Source organism: Camelina sativa, chromosome 5 (genome assembly GCF_000633955.1).
Source record: "Camelina sativa cultivar DH55 chromosome 5, Cs, whole genome shotgun sequence".
NCBI lineage: Eukaryota > Viridiplantae > Streptophyta > Magnoliopsida > Brassicales > Brassicaceae > Camelina > Camelina sativa.
In genome coordinates, this window is record NC_025689.1 from 2,192,468 (window position 1) to 2,207,470 (window position 15,003).

At 33.5% G+C, this 15,003-nt stretch overlaps 5 protein-coding genes across 6 annotated transcripts; all 5 read right to left on the reverse strand.

Annotated features, from left to right (window-relative positions):
- On the reverse strand, positions 1,372–4,871 carry LOC104784971 (protein IQ-DOMAIN 14-like). 2 transcript variants are annotated; one of them, XM_010510082.2, is made up of 6 exons: positions 4,649–4,871; positions 3,976–4,052; positions 3,770–3,867; positions 2,718–3,653; positions 2,283–2,612; positions 1,372–2,204 (listed from the first exon to the last, which is right to left on the reverse strand). In XM_010510082.2, exons 3-6 carry the CDS (start codon positions 3,842–3,844, stop codon positions 1,527–1,529), a joined length of 2,019 nt encoding a protein of 672 aa, XP_010508384.1. In that variant the 5' UTR covers positions 3,845–3,867; positions 3,976–4,052; positions 4,649–4,871; the 3' UTR covers positions 1,372–1,526. The 2 variants fall into 2 exon arrangements, with proteins under 2 accessions (XP_010508384.1, XP_019101199.1); XM_019245654.1 differs by lacking the exon at positions 4,649–4,871 and having other exon boundaries at positions 3,976–4,299.
- Positions 6,873–7,775, reverse strand: LOC104784972 (glucan endo-1,3-beta-glucosidase-like). Its single transcript, XM_010510084.2, has 4 exons — positions 7,691–7,775; positions 7,495–7,520; positions 7,160–7,400; positions 6,873–7,042 (listed from the first exon to the last, which is right to left on the reverse strand). The coding sequence occupies exons 1-4, from the start codon at positions 7,743–7,745 to the stop codon at positions 7,008–7,010; spliced, it is 357 nt and encodes a 118-aa protein (XP_010508386.1). The 5' UTR covers positions 7,746–7,775; the 3' UTR covers positions 6,873–7,007.
- LOC104784974 lies at positions 8,413–9,170 on the reverse strand. The gene is made up of 2 exons (XM_010510086.2): positions 9,008–9,170; positions 8,413–8,881 (listed from the first exon to the last, which is right to left on the reverse strand). Exons 1-2 carry the CDS (start codon positions 9,162–9,164, stop codon positions 8,451–8,453), a joined length of 588 nt encoding a protein of 195 aa, XP_010508388.1. The 5' UTR covers positions 9,165–9,170; the 3' UTR covers positions 8,413–8,450.
- Positions 8,415–11,791, reverse strand: LOC104784973 (putative uridine kinase C227.14). Its single transcript, XM_010510085.2, has 9 exons — positions 11,609–11,791; positions 11,247–11,328; positions 11,131–11,161; positions 10,992–11,050; positions 10,826–10,899; positions 10,208–10,294; positions 10,064–10,125; positions 9,655–9,716; positions 8,415–9,439 (listed from the first exon to the last, which is right to left on the reverse strand). Exons 2-9 carry the CDS (start codon positions 11,289–11,291, stop codon positions 9,350–9,352), a joined length of 510 nt encoding a protein of 169 aa, XP_010508387.2. The 5' UTR covers positions 11,292–11,328; positions 11,609–11,791; the 3' UTR covers positions 8,415–9,349.
- On the reverse strand, positions 12,626–13,602 carry LOC104784975 (glucan endo-1,3-beta-glucosidase-like). Its single transcript, XM_010510087.2, has 4 exons — positions 13,471–13,602; positions 13,247–13,272; positions 12,911–13,151; positions 12,626–12,823 (listed from the first exon to the last, which is right to left on the reverse strand). The coding sequence occupies exons 1-4, from the start codon at positions 13,523–13,525 to the stop codon at positions 12,789–12,791; spliced, it is 357 nt and encodes a 118-aa protein (XP_010508389.1). The 5' UTR covers positions 13,526–13,602; the 3' UTR covers positions 12,626–12,788.

Sequence of the window (15,003 nt, forward strand, 5' to 3'; positions counted from 1 at the left end):
AGGAGGGGCATTCTCCTGTCATGCTCTCAAGTTGATCCTGAAATATATTTTTTGCTTAGTACCATAATTGTCCAAATGTCACATAAAATGTCCAACACGATATATTCTTACCATAATTGTGTCTATGAGGCTCTTACGATCCAACTCTCCTTTGCAAAGCAGGCTTTTCAGCTCACCCACTACCTTTTGATTATCATCCAAGTCGGAGCAAGTGTCACTGCCGGAGTACTTTTATCTCTTTTTCTCTAATACTAGGAAATGTTATTTTGTAATTATATACTTTAAAAGATTTTAATAACTTATTTAATAAATTGATTATTTAATAGTTTATATCACATAAATATACTTTTTCGTACAAAAATTTGAAAATGTTTCCCTCAATTATTGTTTTTTAGTTTTCTTAGTTCCTTCAATAGGATTTATACTATCCAACAAACGCAAAAAAATTAACATATTATTTATTATATTATGTAGATTCAATTATGAGAATAAATATTATCCATGATATTTGATCCAAAACTAAAAATACTCGGAAATGATTGATGAAGTCATATATTGAAATCATATGGGAAATGATTCACTTGTACTAATATAAATGAGATCAAAACCTAACTTATGTATATTTACAAGTTTAAAACAATTTGTTTTTGATAAAGTAATATGAATATATATAAAATATATGTTAATTAACTATATACTGATAAATTATACATGATTCGAATAATTTTAATAAGTAAATAGAAATTGAAAATATTTAAATAATAACTTCATGTGAATTGTTTATTTTAAAATGAATACAAATATAAAAGCAAAATAAGGAATACACTACATATGACAAGTAAAATTGAAGAAAAAAAACGATACATCATAATGTTCATAATATAGAAAGAATATACTTGTAGAACTAATATCCCAAAAAAAATCAAATGAATTATTGGTTATTCTTATTGGTGATAATGAATTATTCCCATACATGATAAGTTCTATATATTTTCTATATAAAACCAGGCGACATATGTCAACAAATCCAATATCTTAATTTACTGGAAAGTTGTCTCTGAAACATTAAATTTAAAATCTAATCAGAGAAACAACTATACTCATCAGTTTGGTTTCCCCTATGTATTTTGATTTAGTCTCTGATGAGGTTCTGTCACAGGGTATAAGAAGAAGTCGTATTGATCATACGTTTTATCTGAATCTAGTCTTAAGATGATGATCTTGATCATACGTTTTATCTGAATCTAGTCTTAAGATACTTTGTGTTTTGTTCTAGTTTCTACCCAACAGATTTAGGTCTTGAATCCTACCTTTGGTGACATTTTACGCTTTTGAATTGCTTCAATTGTATTACCAACTCTCATGCTCATATGACTCTAAAAACTTCTACTTCAAACCAAATCCTCTGTTGTTGTTTATGTTTTACCTTTTTATTATGTTACAACACTCAAAATCAACACCACCAACCATAAGTGAAGCAAAAGCAACAAAATAAGGAAAGAAAAAAATGTTCAAATCAAAAGAGATCACACAAATCTGTTAAATTCCTTTCTCCCAACTGTCGAGGCAGAGGAACCAATGCTCAAATTTCCTACTGATTTAAGTGTCTTGTGTTTCTCAAGAACCACACCTCCAGGTGAACCAGGACTCCTTTGGCTGCTGCTGTTGCTCATGACCAATGACCCTTTGTTCCATCTAAACGTATCGAGACCTTGCTGTTGTGTAGGGGGATACGACATTCTCCTCTTCTCGCTGACAGGTGTACCCATCACTCTCTCCTTTGGATTGCTGTTTGGTCTAACTTTTGCCTTTGCAGAGACTGTTGGAGCCATGTAACTTGGGAATGGAGGGCAGCTTGTGAGGCTGTCATCATCCTTGAATGGAGAATCTTGACCTCTTATTAGTCTTCCTCTCGAGTATCTTGATGTCCCTGTGTGTCTTGATGGAGTGAGCAGTGTAGATCTGGACGATCTAGGTGTTGAACTGTCAAAGTGGTTGTCAAGTCTTGTATGGTGTTTTTTGCTTGACTGAGACAGAGGACTTGGACACAGTCTTGATGGTGTTAGCCTAAAATCTCTTACTGGTTGACTATAGCTCGGTGCAGGACTAGCAAGAGGATTCTGCCGGTCCGCCCAGTTCCACCATTGAGGGAACCCACCTGAAGAACGATTCTCCTGAGTAGACTTGGGACTGTTTTTCCACAACTGCACAGAGATAGAGACGTTAGCAAAAAACTGTATCAACATGATGATGGCATGAGGAAGGAAGGAGTTGAGTATTACCTTGCGAGAATATGCATAGGCCATGGATCTTTCTCTCTTGATGATAGCCTCAGTTTTTCTCAGTGATCTTGCATCCCTTTCCTCTTTTGTCAGCACACTGTCATCCCAATTATCATTACCAGCTTCAGTTGCAGCCCATTTGGCTTCATCTTTCTCAACCTGAGCTTTGTTTTCCAACACTTTGATGCGACGTGACTGGATTTGGGATTGAACACGGACCACTTGCTGCATGTACTTCATTGCATTTATCGTCTGCCGCTTCACACTGTATCCTCTCACCACCCCTTGAAGCCTGACTAGACCTTTGAGAGCTCTGAAACTCTTCCTTGCCTGTTTCACTCTCAAGTCAGTAACTTCCTTGTCTCGGACATAGAGGCTAGTGTAATGTGCAAATCTTGAAACAGAAACTTAAAAATGTGTATACAGTATACGTACCATGAAACCTCTGAAAGCTCCTTGAATCTTTGTTGCAGAAGCATGTTGAACCGAAAGTGTTGGCTCTGGTCTATAAACAATCTCTCGTCGCTGAACAGCTCTAGGCGAAACCGCTCTTGGAGAAGGGAGCTTAGGCGTAGTGGGTCTTGGAGCATCTAATCTTGGTGGGTCTGCTCTTGGAGATGGTGGCTTAGGCGTAGTGGGTCTTGGAGCTTCTAATCTTGGTGGCTCTGCTCTTGGAGAAGGTGGCTTAGGCGTAGTGGGTCGTGGAGCATCAAATCTTGGTGCTTCTGCTCTTGGAGAAGGAGGCCTAGGCGTGGTAGGTCTTGGAACATCCAATCTTGGTGGGTCTGCTCTTGGGGAAGGAGGCTTTGGCGAAGGAGGTCTCGGAGTGTCCAATGTTGGTGGTGGCTCTACTCTTGGAGAAGGTGACTTTGAAGAGACGGCTTGTGGGGAGGCACCTCTTGGTGAACTTGTTCTTGGAGAAGGAACACTTGGAGGAGTAATTCTCTGAGAAGGTACTCGAGTAGAAGCAGGCCTTAGAGGAGGAGCATTGGCAGAGGCTGATGCTGGCTTTGATCGATCAGAGGGCTTTGGCGAAAGGGATCTTGGAAGGTCGGCTCTGGAAGAAGAAGAAGAAGGCTTTGGCGAAAGGGATCTTGGAACTTCAGCTCTAGGAGAAGGAGGCTTTGGCGCAGCGGCTCGTGGTGAGGCAACTCTTGGAGAAGTTGGTCTTGGAGAAGGAACCCGAGGAGAAGCAGGCCTCAGAGGAGGAGGAGGAGAGACTGAGAATGGATTTGGTCTGTCAGGAGTAGGAGGCCTGAAAACAAGATTATGATCTCTCGCAGCCTCGCCCAAGATCTTTTCAATACTACTAGGCTCTCGCTTCCCAAAACCTTTCTTCCTTTTTTCTTTTCCACTCTTTATCTCTGTTTCCTGTTGCAAGTAAAATGGTCACCAAGAGACAAAAGTAACTCATCAAAAAACTCCTTAAAATCCAACATCTTTGCAAGCTTAAAGTAAACGTTTCTTTTAGAGTAAAACAAGCTTACATTGCCAAGCTTCTCTTTGGAATGTGGAGTAAAAACCCTTTTGATTGCAGAAAACCAACTTCCTTTCTTCACCATTTTTCCAACATTACTTTCCTTATCTGTCAACACAATTCAACAGCAGAACACAACCTTTGTTTTAAAGATCTATGCATGGAGAGTTTTAAGACCACTACAACAGTGTATTACTCATCAGAAGCATTTCTTACTGAGATAGATGGATAAGATTTTGGGAAAAGACGCAAGTTAGCATGATTGCTCTGTAGTCCCAAAAAAAAACTCTTACCTGCATGATCCAAAAGAAACTGCAGTTAAAAGACAACTGAAAGAAAATCAAAGGCAGATCCAAAGAAACTCAAATACAGAAACTGCCAAAGAGAAGGAAAGAGAGAGAGAGAGGTGTTTTTGAGTTTGTTGAGCTTCCATGAAAAGGAAGTTTTAACTTTTTGACAAATCTTAGCTCAACTCTTCAGATTAGGTGAACTAACTAAATCAACACAAAACTTGCTTGCTCTATTGCAACAAAAGAGAGTGTGAGAGAGACACACAGAGACAAAGAAGACAGCTTTCAAGTTGTGAAATTCTCAAAATTTAATATGCAGAATAATATCATTAAACTAAAAAAAGTTTCAATTTTGCTTAAGAGAATTTAACTCAGAGAACAAAAACAAGTCACAAGTGAGTTCTCTCTCTCTCTCTCCCCTCAAGTATCATGTGTTTTGTTTCACATCCCAACAAGAGTAGAGACATCAAAGTAAACACACAGAACAAGAAAAGACAGATCTTTTGAAACAACCCAGAAAACCAAAAAGTGAAAACTATAAAATCAAGAAACAGAACTACCTTGCGTATAATCATCACTAAGCAACAAGAATTACTTACCTCGATTCTAAATCTTCTCAAAAGAAACTAGGAAAGAGAGAGAGAGAGAGAGAGAAAGAAGCAAAGGGCAGAGAAGAAAGAACTCTTGTCTGGTAAATTTCCCTATTCTCTTTTGTCTATCCTCTCCTCTGCTTGCTTCCTCTCTCAGCTCTCATATCTTTCTAACGCACAGTAAAGAAATAGTATTTTAAGAAAACATTAATTAGTCTTCTAAATACTAATCCTTTTTAGTAGTGTGTGTGTGTGTGGGTAAATTACTTTGAAAATGGTTGAAAAGTCTGCAACTTTGGATCTGGGTCTAGTTGGTAAATTTTGAAACTTTTTTCCTTCCTTGCTGTTTTTTTTTCTCTTACTACCTTTTTGGATTTAATCAAATCGATTTTACCATCATGAAGAGAGAGAAAGAGTTGTTCACTTTATCACTCAATGTTGGCTTTTTTCACTAACCACAAAACTCATTCCTAACCAAACAACGGTAACACGATTTTCTTAGTGGACTTAATATGTTAGATTAGTATATCATAAATAGTGTTTTATAGGGAGACTTCTTGATAACTTTTCATCTCCAAACGTAGACAACAACTGATTTAACTTTTTTTTTGTGATTACTTATTTTTAACCATTTCTTTAGTTGATAGGATGTGATGTCGAACTGTACTTCTCAGTGTTACCATGAAAATAATTATTGAATGTTTTTTCTAGCTAATAAAGATTATAACTGAAGAAATGCAACATGAATTGTCTAAATTTATTTTAAGCTACCTTTTGTAAAAATTTTAAAGAAAATAAAGACGTCATAGTTGCATAATTAAAGAAACATAAAGCTTTCCTATTATAATCAAAGACAGCAACAGAAAGAAAAGCAGAAGCAGGTCTCAAAGAAGAACTATGCCCATTATTATCGTTTGTTAAGTATATTTGTTCCTGTCCCCTCGCCCAACGAGTATATATATTTTTATTGAATTTTTAATATATATTTTAGGTTTAGTGGAGTGAGCCATTCTGATTTGTTGTTTATTTTATCTGGTGTATAATATACAAATCATAATTACGACAGTCGCTTTTAAAATTTTTGTAAACGACCAACAAAAATACTATTAGTATGAGTTTTTTTTTGTTTGGTATCGACAGAATCTGATGAAATTTTCATAGACGAGGTTGATTCTCTTTGTTGTCTCTCATGACTTACGCGCTCACATCTCGCGTGTGGTCGTCTCACTTTTTTGCCGTCATTAATTTGTGCAGTACTTGCCAAATGTGTTAGTTCACGTGACATGGACCAATCACTGTTCTCCTCTTGGACATGTTGGGGTTAAAAGTGGAGGAGTATTTGAACTTATTTGGAGCCGAGGCAGCGTGGCTGTACTAGTGTTGTTTCATGTTATGGGGCGGGATAAGGTTTCTTCTCAACCAGACTCGTCCTCCTCGCTAGTTATTGGTCTAGACATGCGAATCAAATGTACCAAATTACATATAAAAAGTCCACGGACTTGGAAAACATGATTTACTAATTGGGTGTTAAAAACACATTTAATTTTATTTTAACTTTGGAATACAATTCAAAGCAAGAATATTAGCATAAAATATTTCAACTAAGTGACAAGACAAGACTTCTTCCCATATTCATTCCCACTAATAACCCGTCTTCGTATGCTGGTCACATTTGCTCGTGTGTGTGATTTAATTATTAATTTTTCATCATTAAGACCTAACCTAACCCTACCTATATATGATAATGATACCATCATATATTCTTATGTATAAGGGGATACCCAACATAGATTATCTTTGGTTGATATGATGCTGATATATAATTGACCTCAGCTGATAATTAATAAAATTAGGTGATCTATAGCCATATTTCTTGTACTCTATATCTCTTTTTTTTTCTATCTCATAAAACCACAACAACATTACTTTATGTCATATGGTTTACTAAAAAGAACATAGTTAAGACTTTTATGATAACCGTAGAAAACTTTTGAATGTGTGTAATATATGTGTTAGCCTGTTAGGTTTTGCTGGTAAGAATATAAAACTATAGTATTACTTTATATCTATTTAGGCAAAAACATTAAAGAATTCACATCTAACGTTTATGTATTTATTTATGTAGCACTGCATAACCAAATCAAATATAGTTAAGTTTATTAATTGGTATTATATTTATAAGTTAATGCAGAGTTAGATGAAGTATCGATAAAATTATATTTTATTGCTTTGACAATGACATTTAGACTCAAACATTTAGCTGTTGAAATTTGAAAAATCGAAACATCAAAACTTCAAATAATTATTAACTGCAGAATTTCAAGTCTGGTCCTCTATCTTCTTGCAACAAAGTCGAAGCTTCATATGTTTACGTATGAAATTTATAAATGCAATTTCCGTAGCCTGTAAATAAGAAAAAGTTCATTTGAGATCAGACCAAACAAAAGTTAGATCAGTTACGCTATCTAACTGGAACCAAACACTAATATATAAAAAAAAAAAGATAAAAAGGAAACTCACTAGGATCAGTTACGCTAATGAAACCAGAGCCTTCGAATTGGCAGTTCCAGAAATTTCTTCCTAGAGTTTGGTAGTAAAGATTCATGGCAACAGAAGCAGCACTAATGAGACTATTTGGAGAATAACATGCACCTCCTTCCGATATAATCTTACAATCGACTTTCGAACACGCGTAGTCTATGTTTTGTTGAAGTTTATTGGTAGCCGTAGAAGGTTTAGCAACACACCATTGTCTGGGGCTCTGTAACAAAAGATCAAACTCAAAGAGCATTATACAAAAAAAATATATATAACTTGTCTGTTTTCACTTAATTATGAGTAATCTAATTACTTACATCTGCCTTGACTTCCATGAAATTTCCTTTTGTAAGAAAAACATTAAAAAGAAAAAACACAAAAATTATTACAGATTTTGGAATATCTTACGAAATTAAGATTTTGAAATGATCTGTAACGTCCGGTCCGTATGTATATAGATTGATCGATATAGTAATTGTATATTAATCACACATGATGATTAGTTGTGATTACCTGACCAAAGAGATAAGAAGACGATGAAACAAATACATATTTGTGCTTTAGCCATGTTTGATTTTGTTTGACGTCTGAAACCTCCTCTACAACTTTGTTTTAAAACTATAGGTTAACCCCCATTACCCATCTCTTATATATAGAGAGATTTGGAATAATATATATAATTATTAAATTTAAAGTGTGAATTAATATTATATAAACAGAAAATTAAAATAATATATTGTTTTATAGTAAATTTTCAATCATCTCTAAAACAATTATATATACAGATAAAGTTTGTGATTTTTTGGTAATTTTAAGATTTGTTTATGACTATAATTAATAGCTTATGCCAACAATTATATATTATATTTTAAGCTAATTGTATGATATATATCCCAGCATAATTAATATTAATGTCTATATAGTAAGTACTACATAGTAAGACTATCCTCATTGGTTTAGTTTCTTAGTTGTTTCTTAAGGCATTTTTAATAATAAAAAAAAGAGAAGAAACTTTGCTAAGAGTTAAGAAAAATTTTGTTGATTATTGGTAGAACCAAATTTAAGGGTTTCTTAATAATAAATATAGTAAAATAATAATTAATATCTTAAAAGATTCGAAATTATTTTATATATCATAGAAACATATTTTATTAATAAAAATATAAAATAACATACAACATTTAAAATTAAAACACAAAACATTAAAAAACAAAAACATAAAATACACCATGAAATAAAACATAGAAACATATTTAATTAAAACATGAAACATTTAATATCCAAATTTAGTCCACAAATGTTCAACTAAATCAAGTTTCAATTGGTCATGCACTTCTCTATCACGGATTATTATTTGACCATTCAGCACGTTGCTAATATTTGAATTCATATTGATAGAATATGAAAGATCCACACCCTCTGCTTGTGGGAAATCAGAAACCTCAGCTTGACTGTATCCATCTCGTTCATTTTCGACAATCATATTGTGGAGTATGATACACGCCCTCATAATCAATCCCACTTGGTCTTTATCCCATAAAAGACATGGATTTTTAATGACCGCGAATCTAGCTTGTAGGACACCGAACGCACGCTCAACATCTTTTCGGTAGCTTTCTTGGCGGTCAGCAAATAAAGATGCTTTTGGAGTCTGTGGTAGTGGTATGGATTGAATAAACGTTGGCCATTTTGGATAAATACCGTCTGTCAGATAGTAAGTCAAATTGTACTCTCTGCCGTTAACGTAGTAAGTAACTTGTGGAGCTTGACCATAAAGTATATCATCAAAGACAGGAGATCGATCAAGAACATTGATATCGTTAAAAGTACCTGGAGACCCAAAAAACGCGTGCCATATCCAGAGATCATATGACGCGACCGCCTCTAAAACAATTGTTGGTTTGCCGGATCCTCGTGTATACATGCCTTTCCAAGCTGTTGGGCAATTCTTCCAAACCCAATGCATACAGTCGATGCTTCCAACCATCCCGGGAAATCCACGTTCTTCTGCAACATATAGTAATCTCTGAAGATCCTCTGGTGTGGGTCTTCTTAGATATTCATCGCCAAAGAAATTGACAACTCCACTGACAAAATGTTGCAAACATTTTCGAGCAGTTGTTTCACCAAGTCGGACATATTCGTCCACCGTATCACACCCGCCACCATATGCTAGTAGCCTAATTGCTGCAGTACATTTTTGGATCGGAGAAAGACCAAGCCTTCCTGTGGCGTCTCTTCTTTGTCGGAAATAAGGATCTTCTGCAGTAAGACCAAACACACAATGAATACACAACCTAGTCACTTCCATTAATGAAAGAACAACCACCAATTAAGAATAATTACTACCTAGTCACAAAGAAGTACACATAGGAGCAAAAATAAACAGTCATGCTATAACTCACTATCCCAAAATAGATACTACCGACTCAACAAAGCAATCAATTTAAATATAAACCAATTAGGTGTATATTTACCTCTTTCGGTTGGTTGAAATGTTGTTTCCTTGTCGCCTTAAGTGTGACTTGTTTGAGCTCAACTAAAAGAAACTCACAAAACAAGAAACAAGAAATGGTTTTAGTAACTATGTAAAGACATGACATCCATTAAAGCATAACTACAAGTACATGAGTCTTAACTAATACCAACTGTGTAAAGATATCCATTAAAGACACAACAACCAACAACCAACTCAATCCGACTATGAAACAACAATTGTTGATTGATTATGAACAACAAAACTCAAAAAATAAACACGGACTACTAGTGTTTCTGGTTTCTGATTACACAGTTGATTGATTACACATTGCTACTGTTTCTGGTTGTTCTTTCATTAATTGAAAACTGATTCTCTAAGGTCATTGAAAAGGACTTAGTACTACATACCAGTTGAGACATGCCGGTTTTCAACTCGTTGCATTGCTGTATCTAGATTGACATCGATGAACCTTTCAAATGAAGATGGAAGATATTGTAATTGGTAATATTGAGATAAAAAAATTAAGTAAAAACACTTTTGATTAATTTTACCACTTATCATCAAACATATCCGAGATGTCTTTCCAAGATCCTTCTTCTAACAAGATGTAGTTTCCTTCTACAATTACCACTTTATGCCTGTAAAAAGAGGAGATAGAGAAGACTGATTGTCTCGGGAAGAGGTACATAAAACCATTATATGATACCAGTGTTCAAGAAAGCGTTAGGCGGTATCTGGGCGGTGATCCAGCATTTAGCACCTAGAACGCCTAATCAGGGCCTAGACGGTTTTTAAGCGGTTTAGGCGTTTACAACATAAAACATTATATATATAAAATTATGTATAACTATATGTTAGAAAAATAAAAAAATTATAAATTGTAAACAAAATTAAGAAAATACATTTATTTAAGTTATATGAACAACATATAAACATTTATAATTACGTATGCATATATAAAACTTGATAATTTAAATATATATAGAGTTAAAAATCAAAAATAAATATTAAAATTAAATTAATGTAATTTTAAGCGGTTTAGGCGGTCATCTAGGCGTCTGCTGAGCGCCTAGCGTCTAGACGGCGTCTAGGCGGCCGCCTAGACCGCTTTCTTGAACACTGTATGATACTATTGAATTAGGATTCAACCGGTTCGGGAAGCTACTTACTGGAGGCTAACAAAGATATCATCTTCAACTGGATCTCCAACTCCATGATCAAATGATGGTACATAAACTGATCCCTGAACAGCTTGAAAACTAATCAGAGTCTAATGCAAGTGTTGTAACTCCAAGACCCTAAGGTCAACAAAAAATCTTGTAACAATCTCTTTACCTCGTTTCTCAGCTTCTTTAAACAGTTAAGCAATAGTGCAGGATCAAAAGTCCATGGAGCTGGTTAATGGATAAAGGGGTCAAACCAATTTTGAACACTTTGAAACCTTACGTAGAAGATAACTCTTAACAGATCTCACCTCCTCTTCTCGCATGGGCTTCTTTGGGATCCTAGAGAGACATTCAAAAAGTCTGGTTAAAAACAAAGAGCAAGAGAGAGAGAGAGAGAACTATTCAAAATCAAATAAAGCTCAACCTCCATAGCATCAAGTTGCGAACGATACAAATGAAACCCATCCATGGGAAATACAATAGCAACATCGGGAGGATTAATCGCACTGATACGAAGAGAATATATGAAGAATAAATCTTTCTTCTTCTTTCGTTTAATTAGCGACAGAAGTTGTTACATAGATCAACTGGGACTCTTATATGGACTCAAAAACCATGAAATTTCAACAAAAACGAATCCTATATCCATGATTTATAAACATACAAAACAACCAATTGATGAAACGCAAATGAAACCGGCATACAAACAAAAGACATAATTAAATTAAAATTGAGACATTTTTCAAATAAACAAACAACAATTACTAGACATGCAAGAACAATTACCTGAAATCGAACTGCTTGAATCTTCCCCAAATATTAGGGTTTCGACGGATCGATCTCCACCGGAATCACATGCCTCCTTCTTCACCGGAACCAAATCGCGGCCGAATCCATGGACAATCAGCCGTGGGAATCAACTGGAAGAGAAGCAATCAGTTTTTCGGAATCGAAGAAGAGAATCAAAACAAATCGCGAAAAGTCTCGAGAGAGAGAGAGATAAAAGAGAGAAAAGGAAAGTGAAAGAGAGATAAAAAAAAAAAAAAAACCCCTTTGTCCCAATTAAGACTCGACCCACTGATTTTGTGACACCTGTCCAGCAAGAGACGTTTCTTGCAATCCTAAAATTAGAAACGAATCTTGCATTTCTTAACTTATGTCTGAATAATTAATATTATCTACACCTAAGAAATGAACTAAGAAACAACATAAATCCACCGATGAGGATAGTCTAAGTACTATAGTTTCTTTGCATATTGTTTATGCCAACTTTTACAGATCTTTGTAAAAACAATTAATTTCAAAATGTTGTGTTTTAATCCTCTATTGAAATAGTGTAGTTTCAGCTTTTCCTATTTGAGAATGCGATCTTCATTGAAAAGAATCGACCTAGTTCTTGGTTTAGTGAGGAGATATAGAACTCCGGCAGTTCCATTATATTTGATTACTTGCTCGGGAAAACGATTTTACTAATTTGTGATTAAAAAAAGATGGATAAGTCCCTTGGAATACAATTTAAGCCACAATATTAAAATACTACAAGATTTTCAGCTAAAGTGACAAGACAAATCGTCAAATCTTCTTCCCACTAAAAAAAAAAACTCGTCTTCACATGCTGTCACATACTCACATTTGCTCGTGTATGTGATCTAATAATAAGTGTATGAATGTGTTAATTAGGTTTCGCTTGGCAAGAAAATTCACATCTAACGAATGGTATGTACGTATTTATGTAGCATAACTAAATCAAATATATATAAGATTATTGGTATTATATTTTTATTAATACTGAGCTAGATGAAGTGTTGATAAAATTATTATATTTTATTATTTTGATAATGACATACACATATCAAGATCAAACATTTATTAATTCTTGAAAGATCACAACTTCAAATAAATATAAAATTTCAGGTACGGTCTTCTATCTTCTTGCAACAAAGTCGAAGCTTCATAATTCATATGTTTACTTACGAAATTTATAAATGCAATTTCCGTAGCCTGTAAATAAGAAAAAGAATTGATTTAAGTTTAGACTAAACAAATTAAAGTTAGCAAAAAAAAAATATATAAAAAAAGGAAACTCACTAGGATCAGTTACGCCAATGAGACCAGAGCCTCCGAAATTGCAGTTCTCATACCGTCTTCCTTTAGTTTGGTAGTAAAGATTCATGACAACAGAAGCACGACTGATGAGACTATCTGGAGAAAAACATGCACCTCCGTTCGATATGATCTTACAATCGATTTTCGAACAAGCGAATTTTATGTTTTCTTGAAGTTGATCATAAGACGTAGAAGGTTTAGCAATACACCAACTTCCGGAGCTCTGTAACAAAGAACAAACTCAAAGACCATTAATTATTAAAAAAGAAGAAGCAATTTTATGACTTGACTGCAGTTATGAGTAATCTAAGTACTTACATGTGCCTTGACTTCCATGAAATTTCCTTCGGTCAGTGAAAAAAAAAAACATGAACAAAACACAAAAACGAAATATTATTACAGAACTTGGAAAATCTTACAATGAAATTGTGATTTTCAAATGATCTACTAACGTCCGTATGCATCGCTACAATCGATGTATATAGATTGATTGATATATATTGTAATTATATTAATCACACATGATGATTAGTTATGATTACCTGACCAAAGGGATAAGAAGATGATGAAACAAATACATATTTGTGCTTTCGCCATGTTGGATTTCGTTTGATGTCTGAAACCTCCTCTATAGCTTTGCTATAAACTAGGCTAACCCATCATCTCTTATATAGAGAGATTTGGAATAATAAATAGAAATTTTTAATGATTGACAAAAAAAAAAATAGAAATTTTTAATATTATGAGAGGATATATATATATATATATGGTTGAGTATCTAATAAAATACTTATTTGTCATATCTTGCAAAATTTGTCATATCTTGCAAAATTTATCATTATTATCAACAGATGTTGCATACTTGCTGATAGAATTAAATTAATTGTTTATATTTTTTTTGGGAAACAAATTAATTATTTATATGAAAAGTGTGTACAGTCACATTCTACCACATCAATAATCATATTTAACTATTAAGAGTTTGTAACATAGTAAATTATTAATCCTCTATAGTATCCAACACATTTAATGATTTCAGAAAAGTTAGTGATTCTTTGGTAAATTTTAATTTTAGATTTTAAGACTATAATACTTTTATGCTAACAATTAGATATATTTTTAAGCTAATTTGTATGATATATATCAACATAATTAATATTAAAATATATATATATATATATATATAGTATTTTAGTAGTACTTTTCTTTGTATATTGTAACTTTCAGTCTTTTATTTGTCAACTTTTACAAATGTTACTACCATTTATGTTTTATTATTATTATAGTTTAGAAAACATGTGTCAAATATATCATTTCTAACTTACATTGTTTTTTCTTACTTACTTTGGCAAGAAAATTAGAAAACAAAAACAAAAAAAAAGTTACAAAATTTATCATAGTTACCATATATTCTAACATTTACTGAAATGGTAAAATTATCAAAATCAAACCAAAACGCAAAAAATAAATATCTTGCTTTTGAAATACAAAAATAGAATATTTATGGATTCGCTCGAACACCATTATAGAGCAAGAGACTTCCGATCCTTTCTTATGTCTCTTACTGATATCTCCCAACTACAAAAGATTAAGGTTTTAGCCTTTTAGGATGTCTTTCTCTATTGGTTTAAGGACAGACACGCAAAATTTATGCAATAAAGAAACAGGAAAGACTGTTGTAATCCGGATTTTAGATCAAGAAGTAATTTCCCTACAAACATATACATTCAATATGTCATAACACTGTTCGTAATCTGATTTGTATTATGTTTGTAAACAATTTCAAATTTTTTTTTGTTTTACTCCCTTACTAAAATCAAATAATCTTGTTCAGCCTTCCCGGTTACAAAAGAGGTTTACTTTGGAAAGAATCGACCTAGTACTTGGTTTAGTGAGGAGATATATGATTGATTCATATATCTCCATTATCTTTTGGTTTATAGTATTAGAGGATAACTTCCTTTGTAACTTTTTAAACTTTGGTATCTTTGGATCTCCATTTTTTTGTACTTTGATTTGGTTTGAATGAATGAAATCATGTGTTTGTCCAAGAACAAAAAAAAAAAAAAAAAAAA

Coding starts and splice junctions, on each gene's coding strand:
- LOC104784971 (XM_010510082.2), bottom strand. CDS start 3,844: ATGGTGAAGAAAGGAAGTTGGTTTTCTGCAATCAAAAGGGTTTTTACT. Junction 3,654..3,769: donor CCAAAGAGAAGCTTGGCAAT/GTAAGCTTGTTT, acceptor TACTTGCAACAG/GAAACAGAGATAAAGAGTGG. Junction 2,205..2,282: donor CCTATGCATATTCTCGCAAG/GTAATACTCAAC, acceptor ATCTCTGTGCAG/TTGTGGAAAAACAGTCCCAA.
- LOC104784974 (XM_010510086.2), bottom strand. CDS start 9,164: ATGGTTGGAAGCATCGACTGTATGCATTGGGTTTGGAAGAATTGCCCA. Junction 8,882..9,007: donor CGCGTTTTTTGGGTCTCCAG/GTACTTTTAACG, acceptor ACTATCTGACAG/ACGGTATTTATCCAAAATGG.
- LOC104784972 (XM_010510084.2), bottom strand. CDS start 7,745: ATGGCTAAAGCACAAATATGTATTTGTTTCATCGTCTTCTTATCTCTT. Junction 7,521..7,690: donor CTTCTTATCTCTTTGGTCAG/GTAATCACAACT, acceptor TTCTTACAAAAG/GAAATTTCATGGAAGTCAAG. Junction 7,043..7,159: donor CATTAGCGTAACTGATCCTA/GTGAGTTTCCTT, acceptor TCTTATTTACAG/GCTACGGAAATTGCATTTAT.
- LOC104784973 (XM_010510085.2), bottom strand. CDS start 11,291: ATGGATGGGTTTCATTTGTATCGTTCGCAACTTGATGCTATGGAG. Junction 10,900..10,991: donor TAAAGAAGCTGAGAAACGAG/GTAAAGAGATTG, acceptor CAAGCTGTTCAG/GGATCAGTTTATGTACCATC. Junction 10,295..10,825: donor GATATCTTTGTTAGCCTCCA/GTAAGTAGCTTC, acceptor CTCTTTTTACAG/GCATAAAGTGGTAATTGTAG.
- LOC104784975 (XM_010510087.2), bottom strand. CDS start 13,525: ATGGCGAAAGCACAAATATGTATTTGTTTCATCATCTTCTTATCCCTT. Junction 13,273..13,470: donor CTTCTTATCCCTTTGGTCAG/GTAATCATAACT, acceptor CACTGACCGAAG/GAAATTTCATGGAAGTCAAG. Junction 12,824..12,910: donor CATTGGCGTAACTGATCCTA/GTGAGTTTCCTT, acceptor TCTTATTTACAG/GCTACGGAAATTGCATTTAT.